At 38.4% G+C, this 27,877-nt stretch overlaps 1 protein-coding gene and 1 long non-coding RNA gene across 2 annotated transcripts; both read left to right on the top strand.

Moving 5' to 3' along the window:
- Positions 1-7,168: 7,168 nt before the first annotated feature.
- On the top strand, positions 7,169-24,285 carry LOC139061620 (uncharacterized). Its single transcript, XR_011521405.1, has 3 exons — positions 7,169-7,302; positions 7,904-7,953; positions 24,148-24,285. It is a non-coding gene; the product is annotated as an uncharacterized lncRNA (long non-coding RNA).
- Positions 24,286-24,978: 693 nt separating this feature from the next.
- Positions 24,979-25,637, top strand: LOC107392652 (cortexin-1). Its single transcript, XM_015970544.3, has one exon. The coding sequence runs from the start codon at positions 25,200-25,202 to the stop codon at positions 25,488-25,490; it is 291 nt and encodes a 96-aa protein (XP_015826030.3). The 5' UTR covers positions 24,979-25,199; the 3' UTR covers positions 25,491-25,637.
- Positions 25,638-27,877: the final 2,240 nt, after the last annotated feature.

The following is a 27,877-nucleotide window of genomic DNA, read 5'->3' as shown; positions in this document are numbered from 1 at the left end:
ATCTATCTATCTATCTATCTATCTATCTATCTATCTATCTATCTATCTATCTATCTATCTATCTATCTATCTATCTATCTATCTATCTATCTATCTATCTATCATTTATCTATCTATCTATCTATCTATCTATCTATCTATCTATCTATCTATCATCTATCTATCTATCTATCTATCTATCTATCTATCTATCTATCTATCTATCTATCTATCTATCTATCTATCTATCTATCTATCTATCATCTATCTATCTATCTATCATCTATCTATCTATCTATCATCTATCTTTCATCTATCTATCATCTATCTATCTATCTATCTATCTATCTATCTATCATCTATCTATCTATCTATCTATCTATCTATCTATCTATCTATCTATCTATCTATCTATCTATCTATCTATCTATCTATCTATCTATCTATCTATCGATCTATCTATCTATCTATCTATCTATCTATCTATCTATCTATCTATCTATCTATCTATCTATCTATCTATCTATCTATCTATCTATCTATCTATCTATCTATCATTTATCTATCTATCTATCTATCTATCTATCTATCTATCTATCTATCTATCTATCTATCTATCTATCTATCTATCTATCATCTATCTATCTATCTATCTATCTATCTATCTATCTATCTATCTATCTATCTATCTATCTATCTATCTATCTATCTATCTATCTATCTATCTATCTATCTATCTATCTATCATTTATCTATCTATCTATCTATCTATCTATCTATCTATCTATCTATCTATCTATCTATCTATCTATCTATCTATCTATCTATCGATCTATCTATCTATCTATCTATCTATCTATCTATCTATCTATCTATCTATCTATCTATCTATCTATCTATCTATCTATCTATCTATCTATCTATCTATCTATCTATCTATCATTTATCTATCTATCTATCTATCTATCTATCTATCTATCTTTCATCTATCTATCATCTATCTATCTATCTATCTATCTATCTATCTATCTATCTATCATCTATCTATCTATCTATCTATCTATCTATCTATCTATCTATCTATCTATCTATCTATCTATCTATCTATCTATCTATCTATCTATCTATCTATCTATCTATCTATCTATCATCTATCTATCTATCTTTCATCTATCTATCATCTATCTATCTATCTATCTATCTATCTATCTATCTATCTATCTATCTATCTATCTATCTATCTATCTATCTATCATCTATCTATCTATCTATCTATCTATCTATCTATCTATCTATCTATCTATCTATCTATCTATCTATCTATCTATCTATCTATCTATCTATCTATCTATCTATCTATCTATCTATCTATCTATCTATCTATCCATCTATCTATCATCTATCTATCTATCTATCTATCTATCTATCTATCTATCTATCTATCTATCTATCTATCTATCTATCTATCTATCTATCTATCTATCTATCTATCATCTATCTATCATCTATCTATCTATCTATCTATCTATCTATCTATCTATCTATCTATCTATCTATCTATCTATCTATCTATCTATCTATCTATCTATCTATCTATCTATCATCTATCTATCTATCTATCTATCTATCTATCTATCTATCTATCTATCTATCTATCTATCTATCTATCTATCTATCTATCTATCTATCATCTATCTATCTATCTATCTATCTATCTATCTATCTATCTATCTATCTATCTATCTATCTATCTATCTATCTATCTATCTATCTATCTATCATTTATCTATCATTTATGTATCTATCTATCTATCTATCTATCTATCTCTATCTATCTATCTATCTATCTATCTATCTATCTATCTATCTATCTATCTATCTATCTATCTATCTATCTATCTATCTATCTATCTATCTATCTATCTATCTATCTATCTATCTATCTATCTATCTATCTATCTATCTATCTATCTATCTATCTATCTATCTATCTATCATTTATCTATCTATCTATCTATCTATCTATCTATCTATCTATCTATCTATCTATCTATCTATCTATCTATCTATCTATCTATCTATCTATCTATCTATCTATCTATCATCTATCTATCTATCTATCATCTATCTTTCATCTATCTATCATCTATCTATCTATCTATCTATCTATCTATCTATCATCTATCTATCTATCTATCTATCTATCTATCTATCTATCTATCTATCTATCTATCTATCTATCTATCTATCTATCTATCATTTATCTATCTATCTATCTATCATCTATCTATCTATCTATCTATCTATCTATCTATCTATCTATCTATCTATCTATCTATCTATCTATCTATCTATCTATCTATCTATCATCTATCTATCTATCTATCATCTATCTTTCATCTATCTATCATCTATCTATCTATCTATCTATCTATCTATCTATCATCTATCTATCTATCTATCTATCTATCTATCTATCTATCTATCTATCTATCTATCTATCTATCTATCTATCTATCTATCTATCTATCTATCTATCTATCTATCGATCTATCGATCTATCTATCTATCTATCTATCTATCTATCTATCTATCTATCTATCTATCTATCTATCTATCTATCTATCTATCTATCTATCTATCTATCTATCTATCTATCATTTATCTATCTATCTATCTATACTCTATCTATCTATCTATCTATCTATCTATCTATCTATCTATCTATCTATCTATCTATCTATCCATCTATCTATCATCTATCTATCTATCTATCTATCTATCTATCTATCTATCTATCTATCTATCTATCTATCTATCTATCATCTATCTATCATCTATCTATCTATCTATCTATCTATCTATCTATCTATCTATCTATCTATCTATCTATCTATCTATCATCTATCTATCTATCTATCTATCTATCTATCTATCTATCTATCTATCTATCTATCTATCTATCTATCTATCTATCTATCTATCTATCTATCATCTATCTATCTATCTATCTATCTATCTATCTATCTATCTATCTATCTATCTATCTATCTATCTATCTATCTATCATCTATCTATCTATCTATCTATCTATCTATCTATCTATCTATCTATCTATCTATCTATCTATCTATCTATCTATCTATCTATCTATCTATCTATCTATCTATCTATCATTTATCTATCATTTATGTATCTATCTATCTATCTATCTATCTATCTATCTATCTATCTATCTATCTATCTATCTATCTATCTATCTATCTATCTATCTATCTATCTATCTATCTATCTATCTATCTATCTATCTATCTATCTATCTATCTATCTATCTATCATTTATCTATCTTTCATCTATCTATCTATCTATCTATCTATCTTTCATCTATCTATCATCTATCTATCTATCTATCTATCTATCTATCTATCTATCTATCTATCTATCTATCTATCTATCTATCTATCTATCTATCTATCTATCTATCTATCTATCTATCTATCTATCTATCTATCTATCTATCTATCTATCTATCTATCTATCTATCTATCTATCTATCTATCTATCTATCTATCTATCATCTATCTATCTATCTTTCATCTATCTATCATCTATCTATCTATCTATCTATCTATCTATCTATCTATCTATCTATCTATCTATCTATCATCTATCTATCTATCTATCTATCTATCTATCTATCTATCTATCTATCTATCTATCTATCTATCTATCTATCTATCTATCTATCTATCTATCTATCTATCTATCCATCTATCTATCATCTATCTATCTATCTATCTATCTATCTATCTATCTATCTATCTATCTATCTATCTATCTATCTATCTATCTATCTATCTATCTATCTATCTATCTATCTATCTATCATCTATCTATCATCTATCTATCTATCTATCTATCTATCTATCTATCTATCTATCTATCTATCTATCTATCTATCTATCTATCTATCATCTATCTATCTATCTATCTATCTATCTATCTATCTATCTATCTATCTATCTATCTATCTATCTATCTATCTATCTATCTATCTATCTATCTATCATCTATCTATCTATCTATCTATCTATCTATCTATCTATCTATCTATCTATCTATCTATCTATCTATCTATCTATCTATCATTTATCTATCATTTATGTATCTATCTATCTATCTATCTATCTATCTATCTATCTATCTATCTATCTATCTATCTATCTATCTATCTATCTATCTATCTATCTATCTATCTATCTATCTATCTATCTATCTATCTATCTATCTATCTATCTATCTATCTATCTATCTATCTATTTATCTATCTATCTATCTATCTATCTATCTATCTATCTATCTATCTATCTATCTATCTATCTATCTATCTATCTATCTATCTATCTATCTATCTATCTATCTATCTATCTATCTATCTATCTATCTATCTATCTATCTATCTATCTATCTATCTATCATCTATCTATCTATCTATCATCTATCTTTCATCTATCTATCATCTATCTATCTATCTATCTATCTATCTATCTATCATCTATCTATCTATCTATCTATCTATCTATCTATCTATCTATCTATCTATCTATCTATCTATCTATCTATCTATCATTTATCTATCTATCTATCTATCTATCTATCTATCTATCTATCTATCTATCTATCTATCTATCTATCTATCTATCTATCTATCTATCTATCTATCTATCTATCTATCTATCTATCTATCTATCTATCTATCTATCTATCTATCATCTATCTATCTATCTATCATCTATCTTTCATCTATCTATCATCTATCTATCTATCTATCTATCTATCTATCTATCTATCATCTATCTATCTATCTATCTATCTATCTATCTATCTATCTATCTATCTATCTATCTATCTATCTATCTATCTATCTATCTATCTATCTATCTATCTATCTATCTATCTATCTATCGATCTATCTATCTATCTATCTATCTATCTATCTATCTATCTATCTATCTATCTATCTATCTATCTATCTATCTATCTATCTATCTATCTATCTATCTATCTATCTATCATTTATCTATCTATCTATCTATACTCTATCTATCTATCTATCTATCTATCTATCTATCTATCTATCTATCTATCTATCTATCTATCTATCCATCTATCTATCATCTATCTATCTATCTATCTATCTATCTATCTATCTATCTATCTATCTATCTATCTATCATCTATCTATCATCTATCTATCTATCTATCTATCTATCTATCTATCTATCTATCTATCTATCTATCTATCTATCTATCTATCTATCTATCTATCTATCTATCTATCATCTATCTATCTATCTATCTATCTATCTATCTATCTATCTATCTATCTATCTATCTATCTATCTATCTATCTATCTATCTATCTATCTATCTATCTATCTATCTATCTATCTATCTATCTATCATCTATCTATCTATCTATCTATCTATCTATCTATCTATCTATCTATCTATCTATCTATCTATCTATCTATCTATCATCTATCTATCTATCTATCTATCTATCTATCTATCTATCTATCTATCTATCTATCTATCTATCTATCTATCTATCATTTATCTATCATTTATGTATCTATCTATCTATCTATCTATCTATCTATCTATCTATCTATCTATCTATCTATCTATCTATCTATCTATCTATCTATCTATCTATCTATCTATCTATCTATCTATCTATCTATCTATCTATCTATCTATCTATCTATCTATCTATCTATCTATCTATCTATCTATCTATCATCTATCTATCTATCTATCATCTATCTATCTATCTATCATCTATCTTTCATCTATCTATCATCTATCTATCTATCTATCTATCCATCTATCTATCTATCTATCTATCTATCTATCTATCTATCTATCTATCTATCTATCTATCTATCTATCTATCTATCATCTATCTATCTATCTATCTATCTATCTATCTATCTATCTATCTATCTATCTATCTATCTATCTATCATCTATCTATCTATCTATCTATCTATCTATCTATCTATCTATCTATCTATCATCTATCTATCTATCTATCTATCTATCTATCTATCTATCTATCTATCTATCTATCTATCTATCTATCTATCTATCTATCTATCTATCTATCTATCCATCTATCTATCTATCTATCTATCTATCTATCTATCTATCTATCTATCTATCTATCATTTATCTATCTATCTATCTATCTATCTATCTATCTATCTATCTATCTATCTATCTATCTATCTATCTATCTATCTATCTATCTATCTATCTATCTATCTATCTATCTATCTATCTATCTATCTATCTATCTATCTATCTATCATCTATCTATCTATCTATCTATCTATCTATCTATCTATCTATCTATCTATCTATCTATCTATCTATCTATCTATCATCTATCTATCTATCTATCTATCTATCTATCTATCTATCTATCTATCTATCTATCTATCTATCTATCTATCTATCTATCTATCTATCTATCTATCTATCTATCTATCTATCTATCTATCTATCATTAATCTATCTATCATTTATCTATCTATCTATCTATCTATCTATCTATCTATCTATCTATCTATCTATCTATCTATCTATCTATCTATCTATCTATCTATCTATCTATCTATCATTTATCTATCTATCTATCTATCTATCTATCTATCTATCTATCTATCTATCTATCTATCTATCTATCTATCTATCTATCTATCTATCTATCTATCTATCTATCTATCACTACTCTATGCTCAATATATAAAATGCAGAAAAACCTCATAAAAGTTCAAGAAAACTATAAACAGAGAATATAAAAGAAACAACTAAAAACAAACAGGTATAAGGGGATCAATTCAAAATGAGAGCAAAGGGAACAATACAAACACTAAAGAAACTGATGTAAAACAGCTCAAAAGTTATTTTATTAATAGTCTTCAACTTCATAGCTGACTGAACTTTCACACTAGGGGCAGAGTTCTGTGTTGCTCCTCCCTCATTCACTGGACATTTCATCAACACTCCCGTACGTAGCGTTGAGTCGAGGCTCTTCTGTGATTGGCTGAAGGCTCCCTGAGGGGAGAGGACTGGGTGGGTGGGGAGATTTAAAGAGCCTCCTCCTGCTCCTGGTCCTCTCCCGGAGAAAAAGCCACTCTGCAGCTTCAGAGTTGGAGACGCTGGAGGAGGAGGAGAAACAGGCTCAGTCCAAACTTTCAGGCTGTGTGAGGTGGTCTGCGGAGAGTGGACAGACATCTGGAAGCTCGAAACAGGTTGGTGGAAAATAACTAACTGAAGCAGTTCTCTGTTTATATATATATATATGAGAGCAGGATTTCACTCAAGCCTAAATCTGTGCCGTTGATTAAAGCATTGTGATGGCTTGTGTACTTCTCTATAAAAGTTTGCAGTGATTCAATTACTGGTTTTGCTAAAGTTTCACAAGATTTTCTGCTGCAGAAGTATGTTGTTTCCTTTTTACTGTAAATGATTAGACTACAAAACATAATGAGCCAAAATAAAAATAACTACGTCAATAACAACAACAACAACAACAACAACAACAATAATAATAATAATTATCTTATAACTGAATGTACAAGCAAAAAATTAAAATATTTCATCTGTTCATTTGCGAGGCTCTTTAGGATAATGTTTTCTAACTAAACCTTTTATTTAATGAAGCATTTCTTTATCTAAAGCTGTGAAACCAGATAAAAGACCAGTCTCTCTGGTTTCTAAACGGTTCTGTTTACTCTGATTTATTTCAAACTCAAAAACGTCAAACACAACAGAGAAGTCTCAGGAAGGTGTGCCTGCCTGTGTACCATGAAATTACTGCAACTGCCTTAAGATTCCCTTTTTTCCTTTCAGCTCGACGGAAGTCACCTTCAGGAAATATGGATCGAATCGTCCCGCTGAGGGTGAATATCTTCCCCCTACAGATCACCACACAAATGCACGCAGCTTGAAGAAGTCAGGTGAATTTAATTCAGAGCTGCCACTCTGAGTTAAATAATGAAATCTTCTTCATTTGGAATGTCATTAGCCTTTGTGGCTTTGCAGCAGATGCTGATGTCAGATCTGTGCCAGTACCTCATTTTCACATGTGACCAGTCCCTTACGGTTATTTGGATGCACTTTTTTTGTTTACCCAGCACGAGGAAATCTGTGCCAGGCTTTGGATGCACAACAGGCTTTCTGGCTCCTAGCACCCATGTTGTCTCACATTACAGCGACAATGCTAAATAATTCACTTCTTCACCGTAATGAGTGATCTAAGTTTTGGACCCTGGAATGTGATGGAGGTCTTGGCTCTTTCAGCCTAATGAAAGTTGTAATGGAACTCAGTCACCTCAGATGTCTGCAGCATGATATGTCTTGCACCAGTAGGGGCTCTGAGACATGTTTGTTTATCTGTTTACAGAATCAGGTTGAACTGAATTTAATAAAACGTTGCAGTGAGGTGGGTGCATAACAGTGCGGATTCAACCTGCTTTCTTTTGAACTGTGAAATAGCAAGCAGAGCATTGTACTTTCATGATGCACCCAGTAAAATTCAGCCCAATGGGTCAATTTCTTTTAAACAGTGTGGAGAAATATTTTATCAAAGGTTTGACTTGACATTTGGCTTCATTTACATCAAAGATACAATGGAAAATCTGCAAACAAACATTTTTACCTGTTTCTTAACAATGTTCTAACATAGAATAGCTATAAATATAATGTGGAGATTAATAAAATAATTAAGTGGTTCGCTCGCCTGTCTAAACTCCTCAGCCAATAACACGGCTCGGCCCTAAACCAACATCTGGACCATCCCAGCTACCCTGGGTCAGGGGTCCGTTACGTACTCACATATTTAGCAACAGAACACCACTGGTGTGAGAGGCTCTCTGCTCAATAATATCAGAGAAGGAGACACAGCCGGCTGCTACCACTTCAACTTTAGGACAAACTACCAGGCAGAGTCCCAAAAAGAAATCACGGACAACAAAAGACGTTTGGACGTAGAAAACAGCGACTCGTCTTTGGCGCTATCTTGTTTACTGTGGCAATGCAAGTTCCGGTATCAGGTGGGTGATAGCCGACGGGAGGGTTGAGAGTTCCGTGTTTGTGTTTAAAGCTGGCCTGTTTTGCAGATTTTCCTTAGAAAATTTAGCATTGCACAGTATTTGAAAAGCATGCACCATTAATATTGATAAATAGAGATTTGAGTTTTGGTCATATCCAGCTCTCAAGCAACTATTAATAACAAAATACATGTTGTTCAGTTTTTTGATTACCTTAGAATTAGGATTCTAGAGGTAAGAACTCTCCCATAGATGGCCTGTTAGTGATAAGGAGTTTGGGGTAAATGCCACATTTTTCTAATTTAAACTTGGCAAAGGAGAGTTCTCTGGCTTAAAAAACATCCAGGTTTTGAGTTTTAGATTGGCCAAACACTGCTCTGGGGCCTCATTTACCAAACTTGCTTACGCACAAAACGGGGTCAGAAAACTGCGTAAGCAACTTTCCACGCAAACTTTGGGATTTATGAAAGCAACCATAGCGGAAAAATGTGTGCAACTTTAAGTTGACTAAGGACCTGGCTTATGCACATTTTGAACATGGAGAGCACCTGCAGCGCTGCTGCTGAGAAGGATAAAATTATGAAATCCTGCAGCATTATCACTTGTACTGCTTCGTTTTCACACTGAACTCACCCCCCACATGCACACACATGCGCGCGAACACACATGTGCGCGAACACACACATGTGCGCACACTCACTCACACACACGTGCGCGCGCACACACAGCCTGAAGCACAGAATACAAAATGCAAATATCAGCAGGGGGACATATTGAGACAGAATGTCCTGCGTCTGTGACAGTGTGTGTCCTGTCACTGTGACCCGATTGACCATGCGCCCTGGCTACTTGTACAGGGAGATCTCCATTTGGCTCACTGGTTAGCGCATGTGACTTTCACCCAGGAGTCTGGAGATCAAATCTTGATTGGACCATATTTTTATATCCACCACAGATCTCTCTGAAGAATTCACAACATTGACGGCTTCAGCAACGCTGTGCCACTCCGTGGATTTTCTCTTATTTGTTTTGCAAAAGCACTTCCTTTCATTCCTCCACCTCACCCACAGGTACCTAAATTTCTGCTTCTGTGAAATTGCGCTTCCTTGATCTGTCTTGATCTACGGTCACCATGTCATTATCAGAGCGCTGCAACAGCCAGCTTATGTATATGCATGAGATCCACAAGGCACTTTGCACTATTTATGGCAGTATGGTGAGGGCGGGATGTGACTAAAATGCAGCTGAGAAACATTCTCGTTAGTCTCCAATTTATGAAGCGGAGATCGCGTGCAGCTGTGCATACTCCATGTTTGATAGATCACAAACCATGGCGTAAGTACTTTTTTTTGCTGAGCTTAAGTACGGTTTTAGTAAGGATTCTACGCAATGTTTGATAAATGAGACCCCAGATCCCTGAGGTCCAGTGACTAAAGTTGGTTGTGCAGCATCAGGCTAAAAACCAAAGGTGACAGATCATTTGCTGCTGTGGCCCCCAGACTCTGGAACTCTCTCCCCCTGAGCCTGAGATCAGTGGACTCAGTGGTCTCCTTTAAAAAGCAGCTGAAAACTCACTTGTTTAGGCTTTCGTGTGACCTTCTGTTCATCCTCTTCTTCCCCACTAGCGTCTTTTCATGCTGCTGTTACTATCAATTCTGTCTTTTCAGGCTCCCATGTTTACGTTTTTACTTTTAATAATTTAAATCTTAATTTTTCTTTCTTCTCTTCCATTTTTTATTATTATCTTTTAATACATTTTTTTTACTTTTATTTTCCAATGCAAAGCACCTTGTGATGTTTATTTTGAGAGGCGTAATATGAAAAATCCTTTTTACTTTTTATGCTGATTGTTGAATGATTTTGATCACCAGACAATAAAAATTAATGTAATAATGTTTCCCGTTTCTAGACCTTTTCCCTTTACATGGAGTCATCTCAACCTGACACTTGGAACAGTCCAGACTTCATTGCAGTTGCAGTTTTTTGTTTTGTTGGTTGTGATATTGATATTGTAGTTTTCAATGTATCATACAGCCCATGTTTACAAGTGCAAGCCTTTGCACTTCAATCTGGAATTTCTATAATAAATAAAATAATAATTATTTAGATTTAATTTGACTTAAAAGTGACTATTAAAAAAAACAAGAATTTTTTTCCCTAAGGCTTATAGAATAGAATAGACTTTATTGTAATTGCTCATGGCAATTAAATTACAGATGGTCCGCCATCAACAGTGCACAAGACAATAAATAACAATAAATATCAAAACCATAGAGGACTAAAACAATTTAAAAACATTTAGCCAAGAAAGTGCAGTGCAACCAGTGATTCAGATCTGCTAAAACAACAATTTAAAAGGATTTAAAACAGATTAACCCACATTACTGACGGGATGTGGGGGGTTGAATGGTGCTGTTGTGTTGAATGTTCAGATGGCCCAAGGGAAGAAGCTGTTGGAAAGTCTGGTGGTATGTGATTTAACTGACCTGAAGCGGCACCCTGAGGGCAACAGGTCAAACAGGCAGTGGGCAGGTTGGGTGGGATCACGGAGGATAGCAGCGGTTCTCTTCAGGCAGCGAGTTCTGTAGATGGCCTCCAGGGATGGCAGGGTGCAGCCAATAATCCCCTGGGCAGTGTTTATTGTCCTCTGAACAGCCTTCCTGTCCTCAGCAGTGGAGCCTGCATACCACACACTCAGAGAGTAGGTGAAGGTGCTCTCCACGGAGCAGTGGTAGAAAGCCAGCAGCAGTTTCTGATCCAGGCCACACCTTCTCAAGACCCGGAGAAAGTACAGCCGCTGCTGAGCCTTTTTAACCAAAGCTCTGGTGTTGGTAGACCAGGACAGGTCAGCAGAGATGATGGTGCCGAGGAACCTGATGAAGGGGACACAGTCCACACGCTCTCCATTTATGAGGAGGGGGCGTGTGTGTGACTGTGTCTCCTGAAATCCAGAATGAGCTCTATTGTTTTTTGTATATTCAGAGTGAGGTTGTTATCTGAGGACCACCTTGACAGATTACTGACCTCTGCCCGGTACCCTGCCTCATCTTCGTCTGTGATGAGGCCGACCACAGTGGTGTCATCAGCAAACTTGAAGATGGCAAGCCCCCTACTGTACTGAGCATTTCCTGTGACTACTTTTCTATAATAATCACTGCCAGCCCTCTAATTAAAATAAACACACAGGATGTGTTGTGTGACATGCCGGCAGGAAGCTGAGTGTCAACATGTAATGAGAGGAGAGATGAAAACCCAGGTAAGGTTTGGACCCACCAGTCAGGAAGTACAGCATTACAGGAGGCACATTAGAGAGTCAGCTGTCTCTCCGTTATTAGCTGTGATATCGGGTATCCCTCTGTTCTGCTGCCGTTTAAAAGCAGCTGAGTCACAGAATAACGTTAGTAAATTACTTTTTTTTGTTTTGCACAAACAAGGAATCATCTGTGTGTTTACTTCTTTGTGTTGCCTCCTGATTCTGAAACAGTCGAGCGTGGTTCAGTATGATTGTCCACACATAAACGTCCCACTCACTGTCCTCAAGAGCCACCTCCTGCAGAGCCATCGGGGAGGTGAAACAGCTGTGATGGAAATGAAGATATAACAAAATCATTGTGGGTTTCCTGACAAGTGGGAAGGAGGTAGTCCCACAAGTGGTTTTGATTTCTAGTTTAAGAGCAGCCATCAAATATTCATCAGCCATTCGTCTATCAGCCTTTGGTATCTGAGTCAGGGTCCAGGATTTATTCTCCTTCCCTCCAGACTGTACAGCAATCCCCTGCAGCTCCAGTCTATTAACGAATTTTGAAACTCCAGAAGGAGAATGAATCTGAATCCGATCTGCCTTCACTGCTGATGGGCTGTGAAGGCAGCTGCTCCTTTCTTCCTTCCTAGATGTGTTTGGCCTGAGGGGGCTGCACACCCCACCCATCTCTAATCTAATGTGTTTAAGGGACTGCCCTCTCATCAGGAGACTGGGTGATATGTTCAGGTTACACCGTGACTCTGCCTGTAATCGATGCTCAGGACTTTAACCAGTGGGTCCTTCAGCTTGTAGAGATCAGAACAGTCAGCAGCTTTCATCACGGAGTATCGATGGTTTTATTTTAATCTCAAACATGGACAATATTTACCCTGATTTTGTGTTTTCTCAGACAAGGATGTGGCACTGTTTCCTCTCTGGTTTCACATCCTGACTGAAGCATTTCTCTGATGTCTCTCACTATTTCTCTCCTCTGTCATTTCTGACTCTTTAATGCTGACTCTTGGCTGTCCTCCACCTTGGTCTTGTGCACGTGTTGTGTGGGCAGGCCATGTAATATATGTATGGTCTTCATCGTGAGTCAGTTGGCTGGTTCCGTTTTGTCCCAGTGGCACGGCTGCCTGATGGAAGGAAAGAAGTCATGTCCTCTGACATTTCCACGTTGGCCCTCACACACCTGTTTCTCTCATCCTGACCACATCTCAACTCTGGTTTTGAAACATCAGGATTCTCTTTTAGTTTATTATTCTTTGTCTGATTCTTCGTTTTCTTGAGGCAAAAGAAGTGTCCCTTTGCTGCCGACCTCCAGCGGCTTGTGAACCAGTTCCGTGTTTCATGCTCATCCTTGTGTGAATATTTCATGCCTTTGATTTGTGAATTAAATATAGGAAGATATGAATGGTCTAACATTTATTCACATTGACGGGTGGGACAAAAGTGATTAAAATGGTGATGGTGAGCAGGACAGAAAGATGTGGTCCTCTGCAGTTTGCTGTTTTGGGTCAAAGAGCTGCAGGCGACAAATGTCGTAGATTTTTAATTCAGCTCCCTCCAAGGGTTCATAGGAGAGGACGATATCATTAAATAGCCTGGAGAATCGTGACTTGGTGAAAGACGTTAGATTACATCTGAAACTTTCTTTTTCTCCTGGCTTTCTGTGGATCTGATCCCACTTTGTATTTTTTTAATGCACACTTTACCATACAGCAGATGACCCTGACAGGGGAGAAATCCTGTTACTGAACAAGCCCCGTTGTGTTGAAGTAAAATACAAAGCTTGTTTAGCATAAAAGAAATCTTGATCCGGAATATTGAATTCTCTCAGGGACGCTCACGTAAAGCCCTCAAGTTGCTGATAAAGAAAAAGGTGTTCATCTGCGCCGGTGATAAAATGATAAATTGTAGGCAGCTTTGAAGATGAAATTGCTCAGCTGCATTGCTGCTGTTGAAAATCACAAAGGACTTGTTTTCCACCCGTTGCTCCCTCATCTGTGCACAACTCCATTTGTCTTTCTCTCTGCAGAGGAATGCAAAGGTTTGGGCACCCCAGGAAAGTTTCTGTCTCTGCAATAACCTAAAGGAAAAGTTTTTATTTGATGTTTTTATTTTTATTTTTTCTGTGCCACCGTTGCAAAGTTGCGATTTTGTAAGTAAAAAAGGAAAAAAGTTCTAACTTCAAGTTAAATATTTACTAATAACTACTTTAATAAATGAAAATAAAAGATGATGCAAAAATGTAACACCTGAATTTTGCTAATGAAAATCTAAAGTCATTTATTTATGATTTGCAGGTCATAAAAGAGCCGTTCTGATGTTATCATTTGTTTAAAGACCAAAATGGTGCATCCACCCATCCACCCACCCACCTACCCACCCATCCATCCATCCATCCATCCATCCATCCATTTTTGACAGCTTATCCGGAGTCGGTTTGCAGGGGCAGCAACCTAAGCAGAGGCCCAAACTTCCTTCTCCCCAGCCACTTGGGCCAGCTCCTCCGGGGGAATCCCAAGGTGTTCCCTGCAGACATAGTTCCTCCAGTGTGCCCTGGGTCATCCTATAGGTCTCCTCCTGGTTGGACGTGCCTCACCAGGGAGACGTCCAGGAGGCATCCTAACTAGATGCCGAGCCAATTCAACTGGCTCCTTTCAATGTGGAGGAGCAGCGGGTCTACTCCGAGCCCCTCCAGGATGACCGAGCTTTTCACCTTATCTCTAAGTGAGAGCCCAGCTACCAGGTGGAGAAAATGCTTGTATCCATCATCTCATTCTTTACGTCACTACCCAAAGCTCGTAACCAGGTGAGGGTTGGAACGTAGATTGAACAGCAAATCAAGAGCTTCCCCTTCTGGCTCAGCTCTCTCTTCTCCATGACAGACCGATACTACATCCACTGCAGACACAGCACCAATCCGTCCATCGATCTCGCGCTCCGTTTTTCCCTCACTCGTGAACGAGACCCCGAGATGCTTAAACTCCTTACTTAAAATGGTGCATGAGTCTATAAAGATGTATCCATCCTCGTGGGAGGCAGTGTAACAAGGAACATCTGATTTGTAAAAACATGAAACAAATCAAAAGCATTCTGGCATCCCAAGAATCACACAGAATATAAGAAAAATCTGAAATTCCCACAAACAAAACCCTATGCACTTTTCAAGATTAGAAAATCTGACCTCACGAAGAAAAAAATCTGTTTACTCTGTAATTTTTGTTTCTTTTTGTCTTAAATCTCTAATTCCTGAAGATAATGAAGGTTTGCTGAAGGCATTATTTTTCATCTTTAACTTTATGACTTTTTTAAAAACCAGGTGTTTTTATTTTTATTTTTGCTTTAACTAGAAATAATAAAACCATATAGCACAAGGGGCTCTGAAAACTTAGAAAAAACTCTTACCAAACACTTCCAACTCCATTATTTCTTCATATATATTGATTTTATTTAAACTGGCCATCGATGAGGTGAATAAATCCTTAAACTGAGGAAGACCAACTTCACGAATCTGGCTGTTTTCATGTAAAAGGTGCAGGAATATAAAAAAAAATCTAAATATAAAGTGTATTGCCCTCTGAAGCATGCCGCCAACCTTTGTGTTTTAAAAGGTCAGCAGTGTTTTGTGCTCCCCTCCTGCAGCACTGCTTCTCATTTGCATATAGGCTCAGGAAAAGAACAGGGTCTTTATATCTGTCACACACACACTTTTTGCACGTGTGTGTGCTTGTGTGCGTGTACGTGTGTGTGCACGGAGCCAGCTGTGTTTGAAATGCAGAATGTTTTACTGCCAGACTTTATCTACAGACTGTCTGCCGGGCTAATTATAAGTGTGACTGTGTGAGGAGTTGGCTGGTTGGGAGCCAAGATGGGAGAAGGAATGACTCCAAAGACACTCCATCACACTCGGGTGCTACCTGCTGTAAACAGTCTCTATTAGGTTAGTAAGTCTGGAGAACATTTGCTCATTTCTGTGATTTATTTCCTTTAGAAAGTGTGATCATAAAAAGATGAGAGCTACTGTGATCTACTGTTTAAGCTACACATGTACATTTTAGATTAGGTTGGCATATTGGATAAAGGCTTGTTGTTATACACAGCTCAAGGTGACCTGGTCTCTATTGTCCTCATTAGCTGTCGACACTCAGCAGGTACAAACTCGTCGAGTTATATCTCTTAGAAAAATCAAATTTGTCAATTTGATTTATGGCAGTTTGTTCCAATTATTTTTCACCAGGATTGCCCATCCATGCGTGTGATTATTTGTACACATGTGTAGCTATGGTTAGTTGTAAACGTCATAGCTAGTGTGGAGTCTTGATGGGGAAGCCCATCTGAGATCGAGGTGGTCTGCAGCTCCGCTCTGCCTTTTCTTCAAGTCCACTTTATTTTTATAAGCAGTTAATTGGAAAGGGTTAATTCAATTCCCTGCAGACCAGGGCTGAGACGAACATTTACCATCTCTGCTTCTCTCTTGCTCCACTTGTTCTCTGGTGCTCTTTTCCTCCTTTCTTTTTTGCTTCTAAAGTCTAATTACTTTTAGAGAGTGGCTATAAATAATAACAAATCAGGGCTGTCTAAAGACTGAACCATGTGGCTGCTGGCTGGGCAGGGAAAGTTAAAGGGAAAGGACAGGTTTAGTCTGCAGATGTCCCGTTAACAAAATCAGACAGAATGGGTTGGATAGAGAAGAAAAAGACCATCAAAAACGAGCAAAGCCAGACGACCATCATGTGGAATTCAATTCCTGGTACTTCGCTACCTTCAAGATGCGTTACTGGTTTTCAACCAATCAGTCAGCATTGTTTATTTGGTTATTTTAAAGATAAGAAAATGAAAAAAAAATACACAATAATACAAGTATTACAAGTAGAATAACCAAAAGGTGTAGCTGAAGCATAGATTTTTATGCCTACCCTGTGAGGCCTGACTCGAGCTGAGCTGAACCGGAGCGAGAGTTCGGGATATTGCGTGTTTTTAAACCCAAGTCCGGAGTGACTGACGCCGGGCAGGTTGACACGCAGTTTGTTCTAGGAGTCAAACCGTATAATGACTGGAGAGCACGGCAGCTCCAAAAGGTAACAAGCTGACTTACTTTGATTCGGCAGGGTGAGTAGCACGGGCTGATCTGGTCAGAACGGGCTGAGGGATCGGGTTGGATCTGGTCGGAACTCGGAGCACAGTTCGGTTAGAACGATGACTGAGTGTTTGGCGTTGAACTGTACTTCCTTATGTAGATGTGGCAGGTGACGTGGGCCGGAAGACTGGTGCTGGGAATGCTGGGTAGTGGAGTTCGGTTGGCCTGAGTGGGTGTGTGGTCCTCCCCCGGAGGATGTCAAGGGTTGTGAAGGGGGCAGCGTGACAGGACGCCCCACCGGAGGGACGGCCCCAGAAGTCCCAGGGCGGCGGGCCCAGAAGTCCAAGATGAGCGAGGGGTCCATGATTGCACTTGCTAGCTCCCAGGAGCCTAAAGGCTCTGGAACCCTTTGCAGGTGTTTTGGATTCATCAGCAGATTAGATTGAGACACTTTGAGCCTAGATTGAACCTTTTCACAAATGTCTGAAATTTTGATTGTGGGGTTTTCATCTGCTGGGAGCCATAATCATCACAATTATAACAAATAAAGGCTTGAAATATCTGGCTATGCAGCTAATGAGTCTATCGCATACATTAGTTTCACCTTTTAAGATGGGACAGCAGCAGCTCAGGAGGTAGAATGGGTTGCCCAGTAATTGGAAGTTGCAGGTTCAATTCCGGCTCTGACCAGAGAATGCTAATATTGTGTCCTTGAGTAAGACACTTAACCCACCTTGCCTGCTGGTGGTGGTCGGAGGGACCTGCGGCACCTGTGCTGGGCAGCCTCGTCTCTGTCAGTGTGCCCCAGGGCAGCTGTGGCTACATCGTAGCTCATCACCACCAGCATGTGAATGGGTAAATGACTGGTTTTGTTGTGAAGCGCCTTCAATTCAATTCAATTCAATTAAAGAAAAACTTTATTAATCCCAGAGGGAAATTGGAGCTTCAGTACACACAATTCTGAGATCAGACATACATAAATAGGCATAGACACATGACAAGAATTGGTGACTGTGATCATTCTCAACCAGGGTCGCGCTACCTTAACAGAGATCAGAGGGTTTACATGAGGATTGGGTCAGGTGGAGGAAAAAAAAGCACTTAAGTTACCTTCCACAGGGAGGGCAGCTTTGCTATGCAAAAACACCTCAGACAGAAATGCTACAGACTTCAGACATCACACAACATAAGTGTCCACTAGGTAGGAAGGTAGGGTTGGGGACTATCCTCACATCAGTGCATGCAGCCGCGATAAGCAGCGCTCGTCACCTCCGTCTGGACAGGGGAAGGAGGTATTTGGGTTAGAGAGCACAGTGACTCCTGGAAACGGTTCAACGGCCTTCACCGGCCGCAGTACCGCCCAGGCAGGGATAGGGAGACAGAGTTACCATGGCGATGGCAGCATTCCACATTTCTTCTGAGGGGGGAGTAATCTCTTCAGCCTCACAGGCTCAAGGGCACCAGATTCAGATAAGAACTTGTTTTGGGGCCAGACAGAAATAATTTCCTTTCTGTCGATCTCCAACCCCTCTGAATCCAATAATAGCGTAGATTAATCTATCCCAATCCGTGCTGATCCGTCAACTCTATCCTTGATGGCATCAACCTTCTATGCCAGAGTCTGAATCTCAGCCAAAGTTCCAAGCTTTTGACTCATCTCGACAATTATATGAGTTTGTGCATTCACAGCGCAGTGTAATCCATCCCTGAGCTCCGGGATTGAGCCAATATTCCTCGACAGCTCATTAATTTTCTGTCAAGCCAGGTAGCCGCTCAGGCCAAACAGCACGAAACCTGACACCAACACCACGAATATCCAGATGTCTTCAGAATCCTCTACAGACTTTTGAGAGAGGCAGATCAGGTTCCACTGTTTCCAGGTGTCCATCATATGCCCAGCTGGCTCCGTCCCAGAGGGGCACCCGAGAGCCTCTTCTCCCGTTCTCATCGTTGAAAAAAATGTTGTCAATCGCGTTGAGAGACCAACTGACCAGGTCCATTTTGAATAATTTCCAGTTTCCAGAAAGAATGCAGAAGTGCCGTACACCCAAAGACAGACAAAGAGCCTTGGGATAAGATAAGGAGGAGAGGAGGAAAAAGGCGTCTAAACTCTCCAAGAGCCGGAAGAACAACCCTTGGGGGGTTGTAAAACCCTGAGAAAGTGGTATGCAAATACAGGCCAGTTACCATTTTTTTTATGGCTTTTTCAAGTCAGAGGACACAAATTGGAAACCCATGGATGGGCCCACTCTTAACCCCTGAGCCACTGTCACCCCTAATCTGAACAACAGCTAAAATGTCCTATTAATGGCCTCATTGATATTGCCATGTAAAGAAAACTCTACAAACAAAAAAATTGTAATATTTTAAGTAAGCCATTTTTTTGGATTACATTGGAAAGAGAAAATAAACCAAACCAGAGAAAAAGTCAGCCACGTGGGAGGTAACTAAATGTTATAAACTTTTAGTTATTAACTTTGATGAGTTCTGTTAGCTTCACAATTAGCTGCATGAGAAAATTATGTCTCTAAGGAGTTTCCTTCAGAAATACGGCCCACTTTCATTTAAGGCTTCCTGCTTCTGTTTGAGTGTGTGTGTGTGTGTGTGTGTGTGTGTGTGTGTGTTTGTGTGTGTGTGTGTGTGTGTGTGTGTGTGTGTGTGTGTGTGTGTGTGTGTGTGTGTGTGTGTGTGTGTGTGTGTATGAAATATTTGTCCGTTTCAGGTCTTTCAATGAAGACTGATTATTGTCTGCCCTACTTCCCTTCATTACTAGGTTTGTGTTCAGTGTAAAAAGCATCCTGGAGGATAGATGGAGTGGCTGCAAAATAATACACGACAAGGGCGGTGGGAGTGTGTGTGTGTGTGTGTGTGTGTGTGTGTGTGCGTGTGTGTGTGTGTGTGTGTGTGTGTTTGTACATGAGAAACTGGAAGGTGGAAGGATGACGGAGATTGCTCAGCTTATTTTCCTCCTTGTTACATTTTACTCCTTCCATCACTCCGTATCAGCCTAACATGCACCCCCCCACCACCCCCCCCACCCCCCCACCCCACACACACACACACTACAGGACTCCTGGGTCAGTGCATCTACTTCTGTAATTGTGACACGGTTCCTTTTTCTAAAAATATCTGGATTCAAAGCTATTTATGGATTCAGGTCACAATTTAAAAATAAATTACATTTAAGGTAGAAATGTACTGCATGTATGTATGATAAATATTATATTCTTATTTAAAAAAAGCATTTGCTTCTTATCTTTTAAGTATATATTTTTAATTGGTAATGAAAAAGAGAACTTATGTCCCTCCAAAACTCTAAACCACTGTGCATTTCCATTGCAGTCTTTCCATTCTTCATTTAGTTTTTTAAACAGCTTGGATGTCTTCTTTGTGTTTACAATGTGTATTTATTTGTGAGTTTCAGGGTACTGCAATATGCACAGAAAACATAGAGTCTTTGTACTTTTACACCTGTAGAATTACAAGTACTACCACACAGGAAATGCAATCATTTTTATCCTGTTTCCCAGTCTTTGGAAACTTTTGCATCAACAAAATTAGTCTCTGATACTAATTGGAGTCAGTGGCTTCGCCTTGTCAGCCTTTTTCCTGCAGCCCGGTTTGATCTGCTGCTTATTTAGGGCTCTTATTACCTTCAGCTTTGTCTTTTCTAGAGGTTTAGCATCATTTGTTATGATCAATGAAGACTGAAGATCAAAGAATTAAGTTTTTATTAAAAACAAATATCTGAGAATGAATTTAACACAATCTCTGCTTATTCTTTCCAAGTATCGTTTCTTTGCACTGAAATCTGAATGTTGAGGACTTTCTGATATTGTCTGCATGTAATCCACTGCAGATGGAGTACCTTTGCAAGTAGGCAATAACATAAAAGTACCTGATATACTTTTTGGAATTTTATATTTTCTTTTTTCTATAAAGACAGTTTTTAAAAGTCCATTTAAAACACAGAACAGGCATAAAGAGTCCTGGTTTGGACTTTCTTGAAGGAGTTTGCATGTTCTGTGTTTGTTTGGCTTTTATCTGAGGCTCAGGCTTTTACTGGGTCTGAAACATGCCTGTTAGGTTATCAGGGGATTCACAAAGAATTGTATGTGTGACTCTGTTTCCTTTTGGTAGATTTAAAAAGTGACAATGTGTATTTTTACAGTTAATCTCTGGAATTATTGTTTTAAAAATGAATTAAACAATGTCCAGTTGTTGAAAAATCCTGGCGGCTGTAAAACATATAACCATAAAAACCGGGTCTAAAATATATGGAAGCAGGTCTAAGTCTCTGGGTGACGCCATATTAGACAGAATGTTTCCTTCTAGCCTGTGAGGACATAATGCATTTACTAATTTGTAACAAACAGTTACAAAATTTTCTCCATTCATAATCATTGTTGTTTTACACATTTAACATTACGTTAGGGAGTCTGATGCGTTATTTTGCTGGAGGCTGTGCTCCCAGGGATTTTTGGCCCTCATGGCCATCTGTTGGTAAGGTCTTAGTCGAACACAAAAACACTGCTTGCTTGCAGTGATTCATGTACTGCTCCCTTTCACCAAGGAAAATACACACCGTCACTTTAAGGTGTTTTTGTCACCAAGGGTGCAGAATTGTTCCTTTTTAAAGACTCAATTTTGAACAGAGTGTGTGAAGCATGTTAGAGTTCAGGTTGAACAACGAAACAGTTCACTTCATGTTTGTCATTCCAGTAGGGATGAGTTCTTTGGATGTTGCTTGGCTTAATTTTTATTTAATATTTTAAAGGCAAAGTTCACTGAAAATCTGTTTTTTGCTTGTTCTTTTCTAAATATGTTCAGTCACTCTGAGTTTAACATGCAGGCTGAATGAGAGAATAGTCTTCTACCTCTTTTTCCTGCATAGTCAGTGGCATTAGCAGGTCATATTGCCAAATTAGCATTCATGGACTCTTGGCTCGTGAGGGGAAGGCTGTTGTTTATATAGCAGCCAAGGGAGAGCAGAGCCTGTCTCAGCTAGTAGAAGCTAATTGTTAGCATTAGCAACTCCACCACACAGCAGAACTCCTTCAGGCTTGTGTTTGTGGAGATTAAACATCATCTTAGAAAAGAAAATGGAGTCAGTGGTAGAGTTGTGTTGCTTGTTTTCTGCTCACCACTGAGTGAGTGAACTTGGTCTTTAAGATGTGTGAAAAGCCAAAACATTTTGGTATTTTGTCCTCAAAATGTTACGAAAGTCCATTTTCCTGAACAGTTTCAGTGATTGTACATTTTCAGGACTCTGTGTCTCACTCTGATAAAAGTCAATAAATATCTGGAAGTGGTTGCACGTCCGCAGCAGGTCTATTTTTGCTCACACACAAAGTGCACATTCATTCTGAATGTGAGTGTCACCTCCCAGGTGTGTCATCCTGCTGCCAGCCAGCCTGGTGCTGCGAGCACCCCGGAGACACCGGCTGATGAAGTGGCAGATAGAAAACCTTTGAACTGGACACAACAGAGAGGCAGAGGCAGGGATGGTGAGGAGGAGGGACTTTACCGTGGTAATGCAGAGAAGAGTTGGTGCAGATTGTGTCAGCGAGCTTCTCATCTCTCCTCTGTACTGCTGCCCATTTATCTACAGGACGCTCTACTCATCCATCTTTAGCTCCGCAGAAACTTCTGCTCAGCTCCCTCTTTTTTATCTTTATTGTCACGCTGAGCAGGAGGAGGTAGGACCCTAAACGCAGAAGCCAGAATGACTCGAGGCAAGAGCAGTTGAAAAAGGTAAAATCCGTTTATTAAGGTGGCACCACAAAATAACTTAGAGATGCAGGAGTCAAATCCAGAAAACTGAAAATCAGGAAGCCAAAAAACAAAAGCTGAATTATGAGCACAAAGACTAGAACATGACGAGGGAACAAAACAACGCTGACTCACAACAATGGACCAACAAACACCGAGGGATTTCACACAGGGCTTTCAGAGGGAGATGATCAGGGGAACAGGTGACAGGTGTGAGTGAGATCTGGAGGGAAGATAAACATTAACCTATAAAACACGGAATAACTAAACTTAAAGACTAAAGGCAAAAATAAACAACTAATAACTAGAGGGAAGCCTAGAGGGAGCTGGGAAAAATAATGGGACATAAGAGGAGAACCTGGAGGAGAACAGGAGGAGGCTGGGGACAGGGGGACAGAGGGACACAGAACATGACACTTTATAAGCAAAAACCATCTTCAACATCAACAGAATGTTCTTGGGCATCTAATTTATTCAAACTAATGATTTCATAATTTCTCCTACATACCTCACATTCTTTCAGTGATTTGAAACCCTGCCCACCATGGGAGGCATGATTATAAATTATTAATAAAGCTCCACGACACTTTGTCTTTGCCTCTGTAAAGTTATCAAACTAATGAAAGGGGGTCTTTAAAAGCCCACTGACGAATGGCGGTGAGGTAATGCGCCATCGTTGTTTATAATCATGCATTCATTACTGCTAATGTGGCCATAATGACACCATAATCAGCTTCCTAATTGAGTGTCATTACAGAGAATGCCTGTGCTGTGTTCTCCGTGCAGGTGGCTAATGTCGGCGTTACTTAAAGAGCAGAGGGTCATAATTATCACACCGAATGATGAAAGGAAGAGGGAAGGAGTTTGTCTTCCTGTTCTGTACAGCTGCATTTTAAATGCATCGATATTTTGGATTTTTCTAACCAGATGTTTCTGTTTGTTTTAGGTGCGGATACCTAGCTCGGTGTAACCCAAAGCATCTCACGCCCACTGGGAAAAACCTCTCAGATGAAGCCGCTTTTTTATTGACTGACAGCAAACATTTTCTACATTGTTGCTTCTCACGAGACCCAGCCGGTGTTTGGACACGATCATCAAGGAGGGAGAGGGATGGTGCAAGGAACTTCTCTTGATATTTGACAGCACTGCCCTGTTTATCCTGCTTCAGCTCGCCGGGAGAAGGGACGACTTTGCATTCAGCACAAAAAGGTTGAGTCCTTTAATATTCAGGGTCATTAATCAGCTGACCTCCAGATCTAATTAGCTGCAAGGAAAACAACCACATGAGTGCAAGCAGTCACGCACAGAGCCAGTTATTGGCCTCTGCAGATGCTTTAAATAGCCTGTTTGCAACACTCGTGTTAGCATCTCGGTTCAGTGGCACAACAACGAAGCAAGCTGGAAAACAGCCGAATCCATGGGTATTAGATGTCCATCTGCACTCTATCAGCTCTCTGAGACAACACTGACCTTGGCAGTGCAGAGTGATGTTTATGTGTGTTTGCATTAATGGGAGACATCGTCACGTCCTGCATGCTATGATCGAGAGAGAAGGAGGGAGCTGATGTGCAGCGCGGCTCTGATAAATAGAAAAATTACCGCCCCAGGCACGGCCACTAAAATAAGAAAGAAATGGAGCCACGTTGGACTCTTTTGGTGCACACAGGAAACTAGTTCATGCTCATTTAAAAGTCTTTGTGTGTGTTACATGTGTGTGTGTGTGTCAGATTAGAGTACAACCTGTCATTGTCAGGTTGAATTGATCAACATAAAGTAGCTACAACAAAAAAATGTAGGACAGTGTCAAAACACACACATCCTAAACAAACACACCCCATGAACTAAAGCCTGAAAGGGTCTCACATTTAACTTGCAAGCTATCATCTTTGGTTCTCCTCAAGATCCCTCATAAACACCATCTCCTCCTTTTCCACACCTCCACCCAACACAGCGACCATCCAGTCCGTGTGTAAGCCCTGTCTTTGGGCCTCGTGGAGGATGAATGATGTGGCCACACTCGACTACGAGGTGCTGCTGTCCCCGTCCAGCTCCTCCCTGCCCGGCAGTCCTGGCGGTGGCAGCAGCAGCGCCCCTCTGGCCTTGGTGGTGGTGGACACAGAACAGCGTACCGCCTTGGCTTTCGTAGGCCTCCTCATGCTCTTCTTGGTCTTCCTGCTGGTCAGATGCTTCAGGATCCTGCTGGACCCGTACAGCCGCATGCCTGCATCATCCTGGACTAACCACAAGGAGGGGCTGGAAAGGGGTCAGTTTGATTATGCACTGGTGTAGGGTGTGGAGGTGGTGTGGAAAAGGGGAGATTTCAATGCACACAGTCAAATTATTTTGTTTGGTTTGGATTGTGATAATACATGCTGTAAAACTTTGAATGCACTATAAAACATGCTTATTTTTGTTGGGTTTAAACTACTGGTGTAAAAATGAGGCTGCAGGACTAAAAACTACAACAGATGTGGTTCAACATGATGCTCATATTAAGATACTGGACCACCAAGGGCAGAAACCATGAGCTGCGCAGCTGCCTCAACCTGACCTACGATAACAGTCAACAACATCAACAAGATTTCTAGGAACATCACTCAGCACCTCCAACTGAAACCTCCATTACACGGGCAGATAAAGGAACTCGGGTGGAGGACAAACTCGGACGGAGTTTACATTTAAGCAGATGCCCCTTTAATGAAGCGAGATCCTGTTCAAAGTGCTGATCAAGGAGCACACGCAACCAGTTTCATTACTCCTCACTCCTGACACGATCCTCGAACTGCAGGACGCTTCCACCAGTTTTGTGTGTCGTGTCTACAACTGAGAAGCCATAACTATGTGCTCCTTTATTACTGCAAGTAGAGTTTATGTTCTGCTCTTTAGATGAAGCAAACCTTTAGGCTAAAAAGAAGCTTTATTTTTCTACTCTTCACTCAAGTTTTCAGAGTCTCCTGTTTTTCAATCCTTTTGTCTCTTTCTCTGAATATTCAAATCTCTTTGACTGCAGGGGTTTGAAGTAGCCATGCTGCCCTGTTTTAAAACAAACTGATTGCTTTGCTGTTTTGTAGTTGTAGGTTAAAGCAGCAAATAAAACAAAACTAAGCAAGACCTCCGTCCTCAATTACTCGTCCCTTATTGATCTAGTCGCAGGACTCTGTTGAGAGCTCACTGTTGATATTGGGAGATGAATAAAACAATTGCTACCTACCATTGCTGTGTTCTTTGCACTGCTTTTGTTAGTTATCGGTGCTTTCAGTGCTGTGAAAACGTTTTTGCCCTCTTACAGATTTGCCCTTTGATTTTTAGTCATACTTCAGTGTTAGATCAGCAAATTTAAATTTCAGAGCCATAATCTAAATACCAAATACCGTTTTCAAATCACAATTTTAATGTTTGGAAGAGAAAAAAAAATATGAACCAAGCCAACCAAAATCTATTTGTTGAAAACCCAGTAACTGCAAGGCAGCTAATGAGTCTCACAGAGGTTTCCCACCATGAAGAGGTCTGTAAAGGGTCAAAGGTCAGATATTGCCTCTAGAGATTTTTTTGATAGAGAACAGAATTTGTTGTTTTTTCGGTTACAGCAAGTGCATGTCCTGAGGGTGAAATGCAGTGTTTGAATCCAGATGGATCGGGCCACACATTTTGTCAGTCCACAGAACATTTTCCCAAAAGTGTTGGGAGGTTTTAGTCCTACAATTCTCTCATGATGCATTTTTGGCCAAACAGTTGAACCCTCATCTATGACCTGACCAAGTTAACTGATAAACTACTTATTAATTTTGAAATATGATTGGTTACTCTGGGTTTGAATGGGAACAAGGCAGTTTTGGTTCGCTTTTAGCACCCCTTAGTGTCCCTTTGTAGAACCAAAAGCAAAACCTTTCTTCCTTTGAGTTTTTCTTTTTAACACCATAATCTAACATTTGAAATGTTTCCCCAGCCTTCATCTGTGTCTACAGGAGGGATTCATCACTAAATTAAACAAATCAGCTGTGTTCATGATCTAAAACATGCAGGAACTGTGCTGGAAGCAGACTGCAGCAGCAGGTTTGTCAGCTCAATTTTTTTCTAAGTCCAACTGTCGGGGTCGGCAGTCTGAAGTTGCAAGTGAAATATTCTGGCCACAGGGGGCGATGGGGGCTGGGCGGCCTTTCAGTAATACTGTAAAAGGTCATTTTAGGACATAATGGCTAAAGAAAATTACTTAAAAATATGAAAAATTTGCAAAGTATCCCTTTAATGGGCAGGCTGACATGAAAATAGTTTTTACCCCTATTTCCTACACCGATAGAAATTAGACGAGGGAACTCTCGGATTAGCTGGTCAATTGCACGTCATATTGTCAAGTGATGGAATTACCCATCTTGATTCACAATGAGAAAGCCTTTTGTAGATTTGGCCCCCAGGAGAGAGCAGAGCATGCATCAGCTAGTAAAAGCTAACCGTTAGCTCCAAAACCTGCCGAGTTCCACTCAACTCTGCCCTGGCTCTCATCAACTTAACAAAACAGGAGCCCCTCAGATGAAGCCTGAGGTTTTTTTTCCCTACAGAGATTTAGTCACAAGGCATTCATTTATTCTAGAGAGCACCGCAAATGTGCTGAAGCTCAGCTGGAGCTCCAAAGTGTTTTTCTGAGTTGTTAAATTCCTTTAGGATGAAACAATGTGTAC

The sequence above is a fragment of the Nothobranchius furzeri genome, chromosome 8 (genome assembly GCF_043380555.1).
Source record: "Nothobranchius furzeri strain GRZ-AD chromosome 8, NfurGRZ-RIMD1, whole genome shotgun sequence".
Lineage (NCBI taxonomy): Eukaryota > Metazoa > Chordata > Actinopteri > Cyprinodontiformes > Nothobranchiidae > Nothobranchius > Nothobranchius furzeri.
Note: the sequence above shows the minus strand (reverse complement) of the source record. Positions and strands in the feature narration are given on the sequence as shown.